The sequence below is a fragment of the Nerophis ophidion genome, linkage group LG17 (assembly GCF_033978795.1).
Source record: "Nerophis ophidion isolate RoL-2023_Sa linkage group LG17, RoL_Noph_v1.0, whole genome shotgun sequence".
Taxonomy (NCBI): Eukaryota; Metazoa; Chordata; class Actinopteri; order Syngnathiformes; family Syngnathidae; genus Nerophis; species Nerophis ophidion.
Window position 1 is genome coordinate 32,040,084 of NC_084627.1, and position 21,027 is coordinate 32,061,110.

General features: G+C 40.9%; 1 protein-coding gene across 3 annotated transcripts in view; it reads right to left on the reverse strand.

The window, feature by feature from the left end:
* Positions 1-21,027, reverse strand: part of lg17h18orf54 (linkage group 17 C18orf54 homolog) — a 54,378-nt gene that overhangs the window by 4,189 nt on the left and 29,162 nt on the right. For all 3 annotated transcript variants that reach the window (XM_061876761.1, XM_061876759.1, XM_061876760.1), the window contains 5 exons: positions 19,215-19,295; positions 16,616-16,682; positions 16,458-16,515; positions 8,893-9,063; positions 284-336 (listed from right to left, as the gene is read on the reverse strand). In XM_061876761.1, coding sequence (XP_061732745.1) covers positions 284-336; positions 8,893-9,063; positions 16,458-16,515; positions 16,616-16,682; positions 19,215-19,295 — 430 coding nt within the window. The remainder of the gene's footprint in view (positions 1-283; positions 337-8,892; positions 9,064-16,457; positions 16,516-16,615; positions 16,683-19,214; positions 19,296-21,027) is intronic.

Genomic DNA, 21,027 nt, shown 5'->3' on the forward strand with positions numbered 1-21,027 from the left:
GACTAATTGACTATCAGTCCAGGTCTAGAATTGCATATTTTTTTAAATGCCTCTGGATATCAAATTTAATGCTAAACCTATCAAAGTATCAATATTTTTAACAACCCAAATTGCCACATCTCAAATTTATGAAGGGTCAAACTTTCCAACAGCTAATGTTGTAATTTGAGAGTTTTACCTTTTAAGATTGTGAGAATATTGGTGTGAATATTGGTTTAAAGATATTTTTTTTAATTTTTAAATGAATGATGCTTTCTAATAATTCTAATGCATATTCAGTTACCTTTGTAGAGACAGCCCTCCAGATAACGTCTGCTCAGCTTCACCTTCAGACCTCTGCAACACAAATACAACATAGAATATAGAGAACATAATTTTGATTGTGCTGTGATTGTTAATAGGACAAATAATGTCAATGTTATGGACACAACTTACTAAGGACTTTGTCAATGTGATGGAACTTACTAAGGACTTTAAAGGGAAACTGCAGTTGTTTTGGAATATTGACAATCATTCCTGATCAAAACAAAAAAACATTTGTTTTTCTTTTTATATGAATTTGAAATAGCAAATAAATGGGATCAAAAAACGCTTACAATGGAGCCTATGGGAGTCCCTCTATTCTGCTTATAAGCCCTTAAAAACATCCACATACCTCCATTAACGTTTTATTTACATTTTGTCATGTATATACATATGTAATGCAGTAACAGGCACCTTAATAATAACATTTAAAATGTACATATTTTGCTCATTTTACGCCTAGGCGGCACATTAATTTCAAAAACGTATCCAGACGGGTTTTTTTTGGTCAACATCCCTGATTACTACTTACTGCAGACTTCATGAGAGCCAACAGACATAGTAAAACATCATTTACTGTACAATGTCAGCTGTAGACTACTTCCTGTCAATGTGAGAGGATGCAAAGAAAAAAGGCTCTGCTTTTGCTAGATGGGTTTTTTGATAAGTTTGAAGACTTTTTGACCACTGATTTGTGATCACAGCCACAGGAGAGTTACCTGGCATCTTCAAACTGATTTTGGTCCGGTGAGAGGGAATGATATGCTGAAATAAGGCGAGGTGGAAGAGCCGTTAGCCTCAAGCCAACAGCCCCATTTCAAAGTGTTTGCCGAGCAACCAGAAGCCACGGCATGAGTTTGAAGCTGTTTCAAAGTGCTTCCGACCACACAGAGTGATATGAGTGGACAGGCTGACACCTCAAGTTGATCCATGAACTGCCCAAGGAAGCCACGGCATGAGTTTGAAGCTGTTTCAAAGTGCTTCCGACCACACAGAGTGATATGAGTAGACAGGCTGACACCTCAAGTTGATCCATGAAATGCCCAAGGTTTGAAATTGTTGAAATAAACAAGTTAAAAGTGTCGCAAGTCACTAGAGAAGCAACTGCCGTTAGTGAGCTGATGCAAGATGCACTGACATCAGCGACCTGCAGCAATGTCAAATGAAAGGTTTGTCCAAATATCAATATGTTGGTATTGCGATATTTTGATACTTTTCTAAATAAAGAAATCACAAAAAAAGCATTATTGGCTTTATTTTAACAAAAATGTATGGTTCATTAAACATACGTCTCTTATTGCAATTGAAGAACAATTTTGTCCTTAATTAAAATAGTGAATATAATAGACAACTTGTCTATTAAGCAAACAAAGGCTCTTAATTTGGCTGCTGACATATAAAATAAGATTTTGTGTAATTTTGTATTTATTTATTTTTTCAAAATTATGAGAGGCGAGCGGTAGAAAATGGATTATCAATCTACTTGTTCATTTACTGTTAATATATGCCTACTTTCTGTCTTAACATGTTCCCTATACATTTCTGTTAAGATGTAATAAACACTTACTCTTCTGTTGTTTTGATGCTTAACATTAGTTTTGGATGATACCACAAATTTTGGTTTCTATCCGATACCAAGTAGTTACAGGATCATACATTGGTCGTATTTAAAGTCCCCATGTTTCCATTGACATATTTCCTGAGTTTATAAACATTGTATACATTTTAAAAAAAGGTAAAAAATAGTTTGTGATGATAAAAAATATCGATATTATCACTGTGGTATCGACTAGATGCACTCTTGTACTTGGTATCCTTACAGTAGATGTCTGGTGAAGATCCACCAATGGCATTTGTTTACATTGAGGCGCGCTAGACTGTTAGCAGTGAGCTATTGTATACTCCTACGGTGTGTAGAGAAGCATGTTTAGCTATTCCTCGTCCTGCAAGGATGATACTTGTAAGAAACATACTTTAATTTTCACCATGGAGGCAAGGATTAGTGATTTAGAAGTAGCTAAAACACTGCCAACTGCAGATGGACGTTAGCCGCTAGCTACCTAGCCATGTTTAAAGCACCTCTTGAAGAGATGCGTTTTAGTGTTATAGCTTCACCGCTGATGTTAATTTTTAAGCCAAAATGCGTCCATTCATGCCTGAAATGCTCTTCTGCTCGTAAAACCATCATTGTCAAGACGTGACAACATAACTGTTAATTAAAAAAAAGGGTACTTTATGGAGGCGGTATAGTACTGTTTGTGATTCATTAACATGATTCATTAATCGTGGTACTTTACTACTACCGGTACACTGTACAATCCTATGTTATAATCTAAAAGAAAAACTCAAATCCCGAAACCTTCGATGTCATCTGAATCAAATGATTCTCTGTACCAGGAGTAGGGAACCTATGGCTCTAAAGCCAGATGTGGCTCTTTTGATGTCTGCATCTGGCTCTCAGATACATTTTAGCTGACATTGCTTAACACGATAAGTAATGAATAATACCGGTGATATTCGGTGTTAAAAATAACATTCAGAATATAAAACATTCTCATGCACCTTAATCCATCCATCCGTTTTCTTCCGCACCTGTTCATTAATGGTAAGAAGTATTTTATTTATTATTGGTTGACTTCAGAATAACAATGTTATTAAAAAGAATAAGAGACTTATACTCTAAAAATGTTGGTCTTACTTAAAAATGCACACATTTAGTTGTATTTAGTGTTATAAAATATTGTACGGCTCTCACGGAAATACATTTTAAAATATTTGGCTTTCATGGCTCTCAGCCAAAAAGGTTCCCGACCCATGCTCTGGACAGAGGACACGAGGGAAAGCAAGATTTGATGTTGGACACAGGACATGATGGGAAGCAAGACGTGATGCTAAAAAAAAAAGTCCACGACATAAAAGGCGTAAGAATAGAACACAAAGCAGACCTGGAAAGAGGAATAAGAGAACTTAAAGAAGATCAGAAAAAAAGTAACAACAGAATCCAAAAAAGATCTGAGAAGTCTGCAGGAAAATAAAGAAAGTCTACAAAGTCAGAATAATAACATAAAAAATGAGTTTCGGGATATGAGTCAAGAAATGAGTATTCTTCAAGAACAAGTTATTGCAGTGAAACGAGACACAACATGCTGAGGAATACATAGATGAAATGGATCAGGATAAATAAATTAATGATATAATCGTGACAGGGCACCAAATTAAACCAAGATCCTATGCGAAAGCTGTGAATTATGCAGGAAAACCAGATTAAATGGATGTTGCCTAAGCAGAACAGCAAGTGGTCAACTTTCTGCAACCAAATGAAATTGAAATCAACATTAATACCATCGAAACATGCATCCCACTGAATGGAAGAAACAACAACATCACTGCAGTCATCTTTGTGAAACTCGTTAACAGAAAATCTAAAATGGCACTGCTGAAACAGGGAAAGAAATTGAGAGGAACGAATATGTACATGAATGACCATCTCACAAAACGTAATGCTTAAATCGCCAAGAAAGCACACGACTTGAGAAAGCAGGGAAAAAGTCAGGGAACTTGGAGCACCAACAGTAAAATGTACATCAAGTTGAATGGAGGTCCAGAAGCAAGAGTCCTTGTTGTCCATGACATCGAGGACCTGGACAAATATTAAAGTTGACACTGCTTCCACAACAACGATGATAATGGAGTCTGACGGAAAACAAACACCTAAATTCACCTACTATGTTCCAAGAGACCACTAAACAAGAAGACCTAGATTCAAAGTTCACCTACGATTATAGAGATTATTGAAACAACATCAAAGATTGTTGAAAAAGAAAAATGTATCAGAAAAAAACAGGATTTGGAAAATTATCTATATCCAGATAGAATTTGTTCTCCCATATCAGTAAAAAATGTTTTTATTATACAGATTAACAATATAACAGCAACATTAAATGTGATAACAAATTGTTAATTATTCATTTTAACAGCAGAATCTTGTATGCAAATTATAACAGCATGAAGCATTTTTTAGAACAATTCAACAAACCCTTTAATCAATCAATCAATGTTTATTTATATAGCCCTAAATCACAAATGTCTCAAAGGACCGCACAAACCACTACGACTACGACATCCTCGGAAAAACCCACATAAGGGCAAGGAAAACTCACACCCAGAAGGACGTCGGTGACAATGACTATGAGAACCTTGGAGAGGTGGATCCAACACAGCCACGAGAGTTCAGTTCAAACTTCAACGTGCAGACCGAGTGGAAGAGAGTCCAGCCCCTCTGGAGAGAAGTGGTTCCAGAGCCCTTGCTGTGCGTCGAAGTAAGTCCGACAATATCCAGCCCGAACTTTTGCACTTCGCGCACTAGCTCAGTCTCCTTTCCCCCCAGTGAGGTGACGTTCCACGTCCCAAGAACTGGCTTCTGTAGCCGAGGATCGGACCGCCAAGTGCCCTGTCTTCGGCTGCCGCCCAGCTCAACTCGCACCCGACCTCTATGGCCCCTGTTATGGGTGGTGAGCCCATTGGAGGGGTGACCCACGTTGCCTCTTCGGGCTGTGCCCGGTTGGGCCCCATGGGAACAGGCCCGGCCATCAGGCGCTCGCCATCTCCATGACCAAGTCATAACATAAAAAATGTGCAGCAGCACTGTTTATGGATCCAACTAAAGCATTTGACACAACTAATCCCACTATGTTAATTACCGAATTACAAAGGTATTGCATCAGAGGGTTTGTCTAAAACAGGATTAGAAGTTACTTAACCAACTAGAAACAATACTTGAAGCCAAGTGAACACACATCTAAAACAGTAAATATTATCTGTGGTATACCCCAAGGATTATTACTAGGAGCAAAATTGTTCAATCTATATATAAACTACATTTTTAAAGTTAAAAAATATTTAAAGTTAGTATTATTTGCAGATGACAGAGTTTTGTTCAGGAGAGAACACACAGAATCTAATACAAATAATAACAGAAGAAATTAACAAATAAAACAGACTAGCACATCACTGTTAAACCTCAGTAAAACTAAAATAATGCTATTTGATAACAGTAGAAGGGAAACTCAAACAAAAATACAAATAGACGGAATAGAGATTTAAAGAATAAATACAATACAATTTCTAGGTATAATGATTGATGATAAAATTAACTTGAAACCTCATATAAAAATATACAACATAAGGTGGCAAAAAATGCCTCAACAATGAATAAAGTTAAATATTTATTGGACCAAAAAACACTCCTGTTCGCTATTGTTACCATATCTGAGTTATCGTGCAGAAATATGGGTAAATAACAAAAGTACACTTCAAAATAAAAAAGTACCCTGTTATAAAAAAGATCAGTTAGAATAATACATTATGTTGGATATAGAGAACATTCAAACCCTTTATTTATTGAATCGAAAATACTGAAATTCCTCGACATAGTCATTTTGCAAACAGCTAAAATTATACACAAAGCAAACTATAATCTTTTCCCAAGAATATGCAACAATGCTTCTCAACAAAAGAGGAGAAATATAACCTGAGAGAAAAATGTAATTTAAAACATTTGTATGCACGTACAACATTTAAACCTGTAGTATATCAGTGTGTGGAATTAAATAATGGAATGGATTAAGCAAATAAATCAAACAATGTACTTGTATGATCCAATTCAAGAAACTCTTCATACTTAAAGTGTTTACAAAGTACAAAAAAGAAGAACCATGACAAACATTCTACATTTATCTATAATCTTATTTATCTCATCATATGAAATACAACTTACTTCACTAATTAATATTTATTTATTACATTTTTAAAAGGTATTACTTCTGGAGTATATTGTGAATAAATTGAGAACAGGAAGTGGACAAAAGTATTAGCAACTGTTATGTAAAATAAAAGCCGTAGGATTAAATAGACTGTGCTTCTTCATACTCCTTTTCGAACATGTTCAATAGAGAAACTGGAAATTGTGATGTATCATGCATCATGTTCGAAAGAAACTCAAACTCAAACTAGGATGTTCATATATTTTCATTTAGATAAAGAATGATTCATAGTCTTCCCGAAGGAAAGGGGGGGTGGAATCAAGCGTCTTTTTGTGTCATTCTCGCCAACGCCATGTCTAAATTAGCTGTCAGAGTATACCAACTTGTCGGAATACATCCTTATCCTTATACTATCAAGGTGAGAGGAATGATTTATGATCTATAATAAACTTTCTCGAGCACCAAGGCGAGGAAGAAGCTCACCACATGATTATGTCAACACAGCCACACTATTGATCACGGCATCGCTAGAAATAATTTGTCTGCGTTAGCGCTTATAATAACAATATCCCTAATACTTGATTAATAGTCTAGTCTTAAAATGTAAATGTAGTATTGTTGGTGTTAATACTTGGACTATGAGGTGGTTGTTTTCCCGAGATGCAAGTGAACTTGGACCGGAGATGGCATGAAGGTAAAGACATCTTTTATTTTAACACTATAACTGCACAAAAAAAGGCAAACAAAAGGCGTGCACAATGGCGGTACAAAAACGTGCACTGTGGCATAAACAACGAGAAAACTCACTTGGAACGGAACGAGAATGGGACATGGATCATTGGCATGGATTACAAGGTGCGTAGCAGGTGATGGAGGGTGATGTTGCCAGACTTAACAACAGAAACAGACAGGCTTAAATAATACTGTGGTGATTAGTGAAAACAGGTGTGAGACACGAGGACAAGAGAAAACTAATGGGTAGTCATAGTGACAAAACAAACCAGGAAGTGCAAAAACAGGAACTGAGTGGCCAAAAAACAAACAGAACATGACTAAAAAGAAACATGATCACATTGACATGACAGTTGGCGGGTTTTGGATGGTTATTTATTGGGTTTTATGGGCGGGATATCCCATTGGCTCTATTGTAAGTGGACCTTTAGTTAGAGTTACAATGCATTAAAAAACTATTTGTCATGTGTTTCATAATGGTTGTGAACGATGGGCAAACATTTTCATGCCGTGATACCTTTAGCACTAGTCATCAATTGTTGTTCTCTTTTTTCAGAGTTATAAGAAAAAAACAGCCAATGGTCGCAGGTGGCCTGTGCATCATCAATTGGACACCACCAAATGAACTAAACGTAGTGTGAAACGTATATTAAAAGACAATATAAAAACATTTAAACACTAAACAATTGCGTTATATAGTGTAACAATTGTATTACATTTCCACATTACCTGGATTTATACACATAAGCAGATGCACAGAGTGCATGAATTCTAATGTGGAGCAGGTCTCGCTACAATAACGGCGAGAAATGTTGCACTCAACAAAAGTATCCATCCATCCATCCATCATCTTCCGCTTATCCGAGGTCGGGTCGCGGGGGCAGCAGCCTAAGCAGGGAAGCCCAGACTTCCCTATCTCCAGCCACTTCGTCTAGCTCTTCCCGGGGGATCCCGAGGCGTTCCCAGGCCAGCCGGGAGACATAGTCTTCCCAACGTGTCCTGGGTCTTCCCCGTGGCCTCCTACCAGCTGGACGTGCCCTAAACACATCCCTAGGGAGGCGTTCGGGTGGCATTCTGACCAGATGCCCGAACCACTTCATCTGGCTCCTCTCGATGTGGAGGAGCAGCGGCTTTCCTTTGAGTTCCTCAAAGTATCTCTAGTCTATATTCTACTTAGCAGGACTGCTAGCTGTTATTCCTGTTGGTGCGATTTCAAGACAAGCAGATCAGCATGTTATGCATGCATTCATACCTGTCAACTTCTCATAACAGCGGTGCTGTCTTCGACAAATGCTGTTAAACTACACAGAAGGGAAACCTTTGTCAATGCTTGCTGGGATGTGGTGGTATTGTTAATTGAGCTCTGTGCACATAGTACACAACAGTCTCAGGTGCGGGCGGGACCCAAATCAAAGGGCTTCAAGATGAGCTGCTGTTGCTTTTGCTTTCTACCGTGGCGGCTGTGAAAGTGTTTAATTTGATATGTACTGAATTCTGCTTTTTACAAGTTAATACGCTGACAATCACTTTAATTTAATCGTGGCAGCCAAATTGTGATTGTGATTAAAATTTGATTAATTGTGCAGCCCTACTTGAAATTATGAAATGTATTTCTTTATTTTTTTTTTCAAATATACACTTTTTCAAATGTTAGAATAAAATAGGCTGTTCAAATGTGCATGTGATTTGAGATGGTTGATAAAACCCATCCATCCATCCATCCATTTCCTACCGCTTATTCGCTATGGGGTCGCTGGTGCCTATCGCAGCTACAATCAGGCGGAAGGCGGTGTACACCCTGGACAAGTAGCCACCTCATCGCAGGGCCAACACAGATAGACAGACAACATTCACACTCACATTTACATACTAGGGCCAATTTAGTGTTGCCAATTGACCTAGCCCCAGGTGCATGTCTTTAGAGGTGGAACACACGCAGTCAGGGTGAGAACATGCAAACTCCACACAGAAAGATCCCGAGCCCGGGATTGAACCCAGGACTACTCAGGACCTTCGTATTGTGAGGCAGACGCACTAACCCCTCTTCCACCGTGCTGCTCGATTGATAAAACCAAAAGAGTAAAAAATTACACACCTTCAGAGCTTCCTCACTCTGCCAGCAGTTAGTGGAGGCTGAAGCATTTGGTGGTTGTTGCTGCTGAAGCGCCGTCTCCACAGTCTGGAGTCTGAACATCATCTGTTTAAGAGCCTCCAATGGACCTGGCTGCTCACTGATGCTGCAACCATGCTGACTTCCATAGCGAGTCTAGCGGAGACAAGTATGTAGAGATATTTAGCTGATGTGTGTTGTAACTTATGTGGTGTAAAAGCTAATTTCAAATATTGTTAATATTTATTTATGTTAAAGTGTACTCATATGTGGACTATTAAGACTGTAAAGGTGTATTGTTTTGGGCTAAAAGCACTACATTTTCCACGATCCTGTGGTAATGGAAGCAGGAAATGTATGTAGAAAGAGCGTTAACATTGTTCATGAAACACAGAAGCCATTGTATGCAACGAGATCTTCTTATCCTGACGCTTTGAATAAAAAAAAAACTTGTCAATCAACATCTTATGTCCTCCTTGAAGTGCAATTAAGTGTAAATTACTACATCTATTGGTGCCAAAACCCAGGATCTGAGGAGCGCACGGGAGAATAAAAACACTGTCGAAACTGAAACAATGGCAGAGGTTGTTTGTCGTAAGAACGCGAAAAATATTAATTGAAAGCAAAGTACAATTGGAGCTGCTATTACAAACGCGAAAAATATTAATTGAAAGCAAAGTACGATTAGAGCTGCTATTACAATAATTATTCATCATATAGACTCAGTAATGGCTAAAAATGAACCGGATGTTTATCACCTGAGAACTTTGCTGGAGATGTTGTCCACCAAGGAGAAAGCTTGTCAGAACTGAACAGCAAATTGGAACTATGAACTTTACTGGACAACTTGGAGTTGGAGATCGAAACATCAGAGGAATATAAGGAGCAGATAATTTTGTAGAAAAAAGCTGGCAAAGCGCATTATGAGAAAAAAGGTGGCCTCAGCCTAAATGACATCAGGGCAAACAGTAAGCGACGCTATTTCATCCGGTGGATTTGGACTGAAGAACATCAGTAACATTGCCGAAGTTGATTATTAATAAATGTGATGGAGATGTCAGCTTATGGCAGGAGTTTTAGAGTCAATATGAGGTTGCTATTCTCCAGAATGATGCACGTGCAAAAGAGAGAAGTTCACCTCGTTGAAAGCTTAACTCACTGGACAAGCTGCAAAGGCAGTGGCAGGGCTAATGTTCCATCCATTCATCTATTTTCTACTGCTTCACAGGGGGTGCTGAACTCTGGTGGAAGGCAAGGGTACACCCTGGACAAGTCGCCACCTCATCACAGGGCCAACACAGATATACAGACACCATTCACATTCACACACTCGAGACAATCCCCACTCGGATTTGGACGCTGAACATCCAACACGCACCTCAACAAACCTCACGGTATTTACATATGGTAATTCCACACACAGTCATTCATGCAGACACATAGTAGCATACACACTCCACGTATTCATCAAGTATTCAATAAACCTATTGAATTTGACATCCCGTTGCTGTGCCGTCTCCTTCCCCAGTAGCAACTTAACAGTGACAGAACAAAACAGGAAATAAGGAGGTCAAACTACATAATGTGATATGAAAGAGGAACAAAGCAACAATATGGTGATGATCCGACCATCGGATCACAACAACGACATTGCTGATAGAAAAAAACAACCTAAGAAGATGGGAAGATGCTATGTGTGTTTGTTGCAACATTTTGTAAAATCAAGAATGTGTCTTTGGAGAAATGCGGAAGGAAACACCATGTCGCTGTATGCACTGGGCAAAAGTGGAGATGCAGTGCCACTCTAAACCAGAACAGGCTGTTGCCGTAGTTTCATCAGTTCTTACCCATTCAGTAGATAATGACCAAGTAACACATTTTGATATGTTGCTACAAGCTGCAAAGGTATGGATCAGAGACCCATTAGGGAACAAATTAGCTTGTAAGACTTTAGACTTCCTTTTTATTGTCATTCATAATTTGAACTTTATAGTACATATAAAAACGAAATTTTGTTGCATTAACTCGTTGTAGTGTAGGATAAAAGAGCAATAAGGTGCAGATATAAATAAACAGATTACTGTACAGAAAAATATATTGCACTTTTTCATATGCGCCCACATTTATGGATGTATGTTATATTGTCTTTGTATTCCAGCGAGTTAATCCATTTTTTGGGGGAATTGAGGGGATTGTTATGATGCGTTCAAGAGACTTACGGCCTGAGGGAAGAAGCTGTTACAGAACCTGGAGGTTCTGCTACAGAGGCTGCAGAACCTCTTTCTAGAGTCCAGCAGTGAAAACAGTCCTTGGTTGGGGTGGGGGGAGTTTCTGCAGTTTTTCTAAGCCCTAGTCAGGCAGCGGCTTTTTGCAATCTACTGGATAGGAGGAAGAGGAGTCTTGATGATCTTTTCCGCCGTCCTCACCACTCTCTGCAGAGACTTCCAGTCTGAGGCACTGCAGGCTTCAGTCCAGACAGAGATGCATTTGGTCAATAGGCTCTCTATAGTGCCTCTGTAGAATGTGGTGAGAATGGGGGGAGAGAGCTGTGCTCTTTTCATCCGATGCAAAAAGTGCATGCGCTGCTGAGCTCTTTTTACAAGAGCTCCAGTGTGTAGGGACCAGGTCATGTTGTCAGTTATCTGCACCCCCAGGAACTTGGTGTTGCTTACGGTGTCCACCGCTGTGCCATTGATGAAGTGTGGAGTGTGGTTGGACTGGTGCTTCCTGAAGTCGAAAAATATCTCCTTGGTCTTGTCGACGTTCAGGACCAGGTTCACCAGTCAAACAGATGTTTCACCTCCTCCCTGTAGTCCCTGTCGTTGTTGTCACGGATGAGGCCCACTACTGTAGTGTCGTCCGCATACTTCACAATGTGGTTAGTAGAAGACCGGGCGCAGCAGTCATGGGTCATCAATGTGAACAGCTGTGGACTCAGGACGCAGCATGGGGGGTGCCGGTGCTCAGTGAGATGGCATTGGAGGTGTTGTCGCCAATTTTCACAGACTAGGGTCTGTCTGTGAGGAAGTCAAGCAGCCAGTTGCATAAGGGGGTACTGAATCCAAGGGGGGACAGTTTGCTCACCAAGTGCTGCGGGATGAAGGTGTTAAATGCCGAGCTAAAGTCCAGGAACAACATCCACATGTGTGTGTCCTTTCCTTCCAAATGTTCTAAGCTCAGGTGGCGTGCAGAGAAGATGACGTCCTCTGTGGAGCGGTTAGGGCGAATAGCAAACTGGTGTGGGTCAAATGTGGGGGGAAGTCTGAAGAAAATGTATTCCTATACCGGCCTTTTGAAGCACTTCATTATGATGGAGTGAATGCCATGGGGCAATAATCATTGAGGGAGGAGATTGTGGGATTTTTAGGCACTGGAATGATTGTGGCCATCTTAAAACATGATGGTACCACAGCCTGAGGTTTTGAAGATGTCTGTGCGAAACCCAGCCAGCTGGTCTGCACATCACTTCCTGCCACCTTCAAAAGTTTTCTGATGACTCTGCGATAGTGGGGTGTATTGAGGATGGTGATGACGAGGAATACAGGACATTGGTGGTTGTTTAGGTCGTTAAGGAAGCTGATGCTGTTGTCACATGGGCTTGGGGCAGCTTTACAGTCCATGATGACATGTATTCCCTGCCCCATTCACTAGTGTTCGTGGGGTGCCTTCTGGATGTACGCCGTCAGAGGAGATTCATTCATGAAAAGCTGGTGAGAAGCCTAACGTTACCAGTAATAACACAAGAAACACTCACACTCCACATGTTTGGCTCCTCTGCAGCCACAAGATCACAACGCGGCACAGTGAAGGTCATCCTACACAATGTATGGAATCCTGGTCAGAAAATAGACATAGAAGTTGTGAAAACTCCCCAGATATGCTCAGAAATGATGAAAGTACCTGGTGAGCAAATGCAACATGAGCTTAGAAAAATGGACTACAGCGAGCAGACTTTCCAAGAAAAGATGATGGTTTAGAACTGTCTATCCAAATAGGTGCTGAAAAGTGATAGGAAAAGTTGGGAAACGAACAGAAACTTTAGTGGCTTTGGAAAACAGATTTGAATGATCTGTGCAAGAACTGGTGTCCCTGTCAAGCATCACTGAAGCAACCTGCATGTTCATTCCACTCGAAGACGCTCTAACTTCCAAATAAATCAGAGCTTTCTCGGAAATCAAGTCACCCTGTATCACAAACAAGAACGTACAAAACCCAGCCCAGGATGAGGCTCTGCAGATGTTTGAGAAACCAACAACCTTTAATATCTGGTGAAACTGCCATAGAAGCCAGAAAGAGAGTACCTCCCAAACAACTACAGAAACGTAAAAAAACGACTACATGGTCTAAAGAAAAGGTATAAGAGGGATGTGACGCTGTATGGCAGGTACAAGCAAGTAGTGTAGGACAATTTACAGCAAGATATTGCAGAAAAAGTGCCACAAGCTAACACAAGTGCTGAGAAACTTTGTACACCAATAATCCATCCATCCATCCATCTTCTTCCGTTTATCCGAGGTCGGGTCGCAGGGGCAGCAGCCTAAGCAGGGAAGCCCAGACTTCCCTCTCCCCAGCCACTTCGTCTAGCTCTTCCCGGCTGATCCCGAGGCGTTCCCAGGCCAGCCGGGAGACATAGTCTTCCCAATGTGTCCTACTACCGGTTGGACGTGCCCTAAACACCTCCCTAGGGAGGCGATCGGGTGGCATCCTGACCAGATGCCCGAACCACCTCATCTGGCTCCTCCCGATGTGGAGAAGCAGCGGCTTGTACCCGTGATCTTATCCTTTCGGTCATGACCCAAAGCTCATGACCATAGGTGAGGATGGGAACGTAGATCAACCGGTAAATTGAGAGCTTTGCCTTCTGGCTCAGCTCCTTCTTCACCACAACGGATCTGTACAACGTCCGCATTACTGAAGACGCCGCACCGATCCGCCTGTCGATCTCACGATCCACTCTCCCCTCACTCGTGAACAAGACTCCTAGGTACTTAAACTCCTCCACTTGGGGCAGGGTCTCCTCCCCAACCCGGAGATGGCATTCCACCCTTTTCCGGGCGAGAACCATGGACTCGGACTTGGAGGTGCTGATTCTCATTCCGGCCGCTTCACACTCGGCTGCGAACCGATGCAGTGAGAGCTGAAGATCTCAGCCAGATGAAACCATCAGGACCACATCATCTGCAAAAAGCAGAGACCTAGTCCCACGGCCACCTGACCAGAACCCATCAACGCCTTGACTGCGCCTAGAAATTCTGTCCATAAAAAGAATCGGTGACAAAAGACAGCCAATGCGGAGTCCAACCCTCACTGGAAATGTGTTCGACTTACTGCCGGTAATGCCGACCAAGCTCTGGCACTGATCGTACAGGGAGCGGACCGCCACAATAAGACAGTTCGATACCCCATACTCTCTGAGCGCTCCCCACAGGACTTCCCGAGGGACACGGTCGAATGCCTTCTCCAAGCCCACAAAGCACATGTAGACTGGTTGGGCAAACTCCCATGTACCCTCGAGAACCCTGCCGAGGGTATAGAGCTGGTCCACAGTTCCACCATCAATAATCAATGTTGTGATATTTTTTTTTTTTTACAAAATAGCATTGCCATTTTTCCCATTAACACTCTGTTACCAACAGTGAAATGTGTTGCAGTATTATTGTAGCGTCCCAACAGAGGCACACAGCATGTGACGCTTCTTTAAAAGTATTCTGATCTAAACACGTTTTTAGCAAAGCTCATCAGTTCTAATGAGGGATGGAATGGTTAAGCTTGTCTTTCTTAGTGTTAATAATCACTTTGGACGTGTGATTCTGAACATACACGTGCGCATCTTGAGACAAAGTAAATAAATAAATGGGTTGTACTTGTATAGCACTTTTTTACCTTCAATGTACTCAAAGCGCTTTGATATTACTTCCACATTTACCCATTCACACACACATTCACACACTGATGAAGGGAGCTGCAATGCAAGGCGCTAACCAGCACCCATCAGGAGCAAGGGTGACGTGTCTTGCTCAAGGACACAACTGACGTGACGAGGTTGGTACTAGGTGGGGATTGAACCAGGGACCCTCGGGTTGCGCACGGCCACTCTCCCACTGCGCCACGAAATAGGGCCCTATGATTTCCGCGGCATGGACGTAATTATCCAATAACAACGAATTATAGTGTTCAACGCTGAAATCATGTGTCCGGGACCATTCATGTGTCCCCAAAATCACACACCTGTGCCATCCTGAACCAAACAATGTCAATCCGGTAACTTGAAACACTTGAGTTTGCAAACAAATTATGAAACTAAAGCTGGCTTGGCCAACACATCTCATCCGCTTGCATTGTTGTGGATGACACCATTGATGCAAGACCAATCAGAGCTTTAAGTGCATTCTTCTGGCCGATATTAACAAACTTCTTCAAAATGTTCTTACATTGTTGTCGTCAGTTTGGGCACATGTTTCGTCACTGAGCCTGGTATGGCAACACAACTACGGTCGTGGCCAAAAGTATTGACAGTGACTTAAAGTCAGTGTTTCAATAAATTGTGTTGCATTTTTTAAGAAAATATTTGAAATGTCTGTTACGTAATGGTACCTGGGTTTTCTCTCTAATAACTCTTACTTAATTAAACCAATTTTTTTTTACAAATTGCCACATTTAGCAACGCCAGACAAGAAAAATAATATAAGTACGGTATGTGCCATGATTAGTGCTGACACTGTAATGGAATTATATCGGCATCGGCCAATACTCAAAGCTCCAATATTGTTACCAGTCAGGACACCCAAATAATAGGCATGATATGTTTTATCATATAGTAATGATGTGTAGTTATGAAGTCCAAAACTTCCAACATGTTCCTAAATATATGTATATCATGCTGTTATATTGTTTATTTCTTACATATATCACATTACATTATACTGTACTGTGTAAGTTTCCAACAAAGACGAGTACGCAAACACACTTTCCTACTTTTGTAAAGATTCATGAAGGATACATTTTTTTTTTTAAAGTGGAATAGCCTTTTTAAACATTTTAAATTGTTTTGTAGTTAACAAAGGTGTTAATCTGGCTCCAAGGAAATTTTAGTCCGAGCCATCATAGCATGCTGCTCTTTTTAATTATATAATTTCAGACTATCTGTGAGGTTGCGAATGTGAACCAGCTACGACGAGACAGACATCAGCTTCTTGAGCGTGCAACTTGAGTAAGCTAACCGTGATTACACCTCCCGCCCCCTTTAAAAAAAAAATCTCAGAAGAAAAACAAACAATTACATTCAGCATGAACAAATTTCATTTGCCTGTATTTTTGTTTCCCAAAGTTTAGGCTGTGTTGTTTTATGGCTTTGGACTATTTTTTAGTGGAAGGGAAACAGGTCTCCTCTGGGAGTAAAGGTTACAGACCCCTGATCTAGGTGGTCATCCATCCTGAAGGTTTCCATTTTAGACAAACTTGGTCATTGAAGCTGATTCTGATTTTGGTGGTTCTCTGCCACAGCACAGTGAATTAATGTGAGGATTTACAGTAGAAGTGTTGAGGCATACCTGATGGATTTCCTCTGATGGAGCCTCAGAGATGCCTTCTGCTGCCTTTGCTGAATCACTGCATTATCAACACATGTAATTAGTGTTATGTAACCTATGTAGAATGAATACATGCTGATTAAATAATCGTATACAAGGGTGAACGTGTAAATCCTTACATGTGGGTCGAAGATGAACAGACATGCAGTTCTTCACTGTTCACGGCACTCACATCGTCAATGCAAGCTAACAACAACACAAGACAGTTTACATAAAGATGAAAACATTTTACTTTCTCTCCGGTTTAAGCAACACTACTGCTACTACTATGGAAGGAGAAGCAAAGGAAATTATACACTCATTCTCCATTAATCCATGTTCAACTTTTCTATGACAGGCAGACTAGACTTGTCTTTGATCACGACTGCCTCAGTGCTCTCGTGCGCTCTGTTTTGTTTGTTTTAGTGCGTAAATTGTGTATCCGCGTGCTTTTATCCCTGCGAAGAGCTACTGAACATCAGATCAATCACCCCTACGGACTTATTACAGGCATTACCTGGCATCTTTCTCTCCAACGTCCGCTTACTTCCCAACAAGATGGACGAGCTAGCGTTGCTGATGAGAAGAACAAGGACTTTTCCTCATCTTGTGTTTTGTGCTTCACAGAGACGTGGCTGAGCGCGAGTGTCCCGGACAGCGTGGTTCAACTGGAGAGCTTTCATCTTCTCCGCGCGGACCAAGACGCGGGCTCCCCGGCAAAACAAGAGGCGGTGGAGTCTGCTTCTTCAACTATCAGCAATGGGTGTACGGACGTTACTTTGATATCGCAACACTGCTCTCCTGCTCTGGAATATATTTTCTTTCACTGTAAGCCCTTTTACTCACCGCGTGAGATTTTTTCATTCATACTGGCGGCTGCCTACATACCGCCCAGCGTGGACGTGCATGGCGCTCAGCGCACGCTTGCAGACCAGATCTTACATGTGGAACGGTCTTTTCTGGACTCTCTTGTTATCGTGCTTGGTGACTTCAACAAGGGAAATCTGAGCCAGGAATTACCCAAGTATAGGCAGTTCATTAAATGCCCGACCAGAGAGGAGAACACTTTGGATCACTGTTACACCACAATAAGCAAGGCATACCATGCAGTCCCGCGTGCTGCTCTCGAACTATTAGATCAAATGATGGTGCACTTAATCCATTCATTCAGACAGAGACTGAAACTGGCTAAACCTGTTATGAAGACCATTAAGAAATACACCGCTGAGGCTGTGGGGAAGCTGGGCCCATGTTTGCAGACGACAGACTGGGAGGCAATTGGAGCGGCCGCGGACAATCTGGACGAGTATACGGACCCTGTGACCTCATACATACAGTTCAATGAGGCGTGCATCATTCCAACGCACACCAGTGCTTGTTATAACAACGACAAGCCCTGGTTCACAGCCAAGCTCCGACAGCTGCACATAAAGAAGGAGACCGGATTTTTTTTTTCACTGTTATATTTTACTTTAATGCACTTAACAACACGCCTGCGGCAAAGGCGCTGTCTTGTCCCAGGTCCGACAAACCGCCGAACATTGAAGAGGATCAATCCAGGTAAAGCTGCTGGTCCTGACCAGATACCAGGCTGTGCACTCAAGGAGTGTTCAGAACAACTGATGGATGTCCTTACCGACATATTCAACATCCCCTAGCAACAAGCTGTTGTGCCACCCTGCTACAAAGCCTCAACAATAATCCCGGTTCTTAAAAAACAACCTTGAATGACTATCGGCGAGTAGCACTCACACTCATAATCATGAAGTGCTTTGAAAGGCTATTGAAAGCTCACATCACCTCCATCCTACCCCCTTTACTCGACCTGCTCCAATTTGCATATCGCCCAAACTGTTCCACAGAGAAGGCCATATCCACACCTGGGAAAAAAGAACACACTTGTCCGGATGCTGTTTGTGGATTTTAGCTCTGCCTTCAATACCATAATCCCTTAGTATCTGATCAACAAAATGGGCCCACTAGAACTGAACACTCCCCTGCAAAACTGGGTACTATTTAACACACAGCCCTCAATTTAGGTAATAAAATATCAGACACCATCATGCTGAGCACAGGCTCTCCTCTGGGGTGTGTTCTCATCACCCGACTTTACACCCAGATGATACAATCAATTGAAGCAGAAAATTAATCAAGGCATCAAATACACACTACAACGACTTTAAAACACTCTTGACAAGTTGTAAGCAAGTCTCAAAACATTTTCATATTCAGTTTGAGGCTCCCACCAACTTTAATTTATTTTCTAAATATTATTCAGGAGTGTATTTTTATCTATTATTTATGCAATGATTTTATTGAGCCAATTGGCGATAGCATCTATTTGCTTTTTTTTTAAATTTTTTATTAAAAACATCAAAATGTCACGTGAGTTGCACATTTAGCAACCGTAGACTGCACTGCATTAAGAACTGCACTTTATTGTATTTACTTAGAAATATCCCAGTTATTTTAAGACATGTGCTCCACTTTCAACATGTTCTATTGTGATGTCTGAAAATCCATCTATCCATCCACTTTCTTCTTGGGGTTGCGGGGGGTGCTTGAGCCTATCTCAGCTGCATGACTGTTTAATTCATTTTTTAAAAATCTTTTCACAAAACACATTTCAAAATAACATATTTAAGAATGGTGATTATATTAACATAAGGTGATGCTGTGAAATGGGGATATTTTGCCTTATGTTAAAAACATGACCAATGACATCATTCATGATCTTACCAGAATTTGCTGCTCCAAAACTCTGATACAGAGAGTTCACAACTTGATCTGCTTTCTGGATCAAAGACTCAAGATGATTGCCTGACAAAAATTAAACACACTGAAAGTTAAAAAGGATCAACAACACGTCTTTAACCCATAAGAAGCCATCCAGCACTTTAAATCGGTCCTGTAATATGACAGTCATGTGACAGTGGCTTCCCCAAAACAGTTTTGTATCCTATAAGTGCGCTCATTTTGAAAAGCTTATTTTTTACCATGACAACTTATCTTAAGACAATTGAACAATTGTAATGCTTTAAGATTAAAATTAGAGGTGGGTATTGATGTGTAAAATTTACTTAAGTAACCTTTTGGATAAATTGTACTTGCCCAGCCATATTGAGCCATATTGGGCCATATTGGGCCATATTGGGCCATATTGCCCAGCCCTCATCTCAAACTAAACTGACCTCCCAGTAGCTTAGTTTGGGGCTTTCTTTTTCCCCCCCTGCTCTTTCCCCCATGTTTACCATTTTTTCTACCTTTTTTACGGGGCGCCGCCTATGTGGTGACCCGATCAATGTTATCGTTCTGCATGTCTGTTTTTGGACTGGTTTGTACTGAATATTTACTTTTGTTGTGCTTTTTAAGTGCATTTAAAAAAATGCATTCATCCATCTATCCATCCATTTGTGTCCTCAAAATTCTACACACAATACCCCATAATAACCATGTGAAAAAGTGTATGTTTTATTTTTTTTTACTGTATTGAAAATAAAAATTAAACACTAAGAAATCACAAGCATTCACAGCCTTTGCTCAATTCTTTGTTGATGCACCTTTGGCAGTATGTACAGCCTCATATCTTTTTGAATACGATGCCACAAGCGTGGCACACCTATCATTGGACAGTTTTGCCCATTGCTCTTTCCAACACCTCACGAACCCCATCAGCTTGTATCGGAATTGACTGATTGATTGAAACTTTTATTAGTAGATAGCACAGTACAGTACATATTCCGTACAATTGACCTCTAAATAGTAACCCCCGAATACATTTTTCAACTTGTTTAAGTCGGGGTCCACGTTAATCAATTCATGGTAAAAAAAAAAAAAAACTGTCAGTGCACAGTCATTTTTAGATATCTCCAGAGCTATTCAATTGGATTCAAGTATGGGTTCTGGGTGGTCCACTCAAGGATATTTACAGATTTGTCCTGAAGCCAGCCATTTCTTTGATATCTTGGCTGTGTGCTTAGGGTCGTTGTCCTGCTGAAAGGTGAACCGTTGCCCAAGCCAGAATTTAAGGCTGTGTCTACACTAAGCCAGACAAACCTCTTAAACGAATAATTATTTAGCCTAAGCATAGTGTCAGCTACACCAAACCATTGTTTAAAGTAACCCTTCTTGGATATTTTTTTACACGGCTCTTAGCTTTGTATGGAGTCATCGATCGTTTACAAACTGAGTTCGGAGAGGAAGTGACGCCAGAAAGGCCGCGCCCCACACAGGAAGTGACGTCGAAAAGAACGCGCCACAGCCCGCTTCATAAGAACATGTTTACTCAAAGGTAAACACCAGAAAGATGGAGGCGATTCATCCAGACGTGCCGTGTTTCCCCTTCCTCTACATGTACAGACGCTTGTGGAAATCACACATGAATACCTTAAGAGAAAGTGATTGCAGCCATTTGGGATATAACACTTTTCAGACGGCAAGAGAACTTTCGAATGTTGAGGTCAGCTGTGATTGTACTTACCGAAAAACTGTCCATTTGTCGAAGGAAAGACAACGAAAATGCGGGCTCCCTTGGATGTGACAAAAAAAAGGT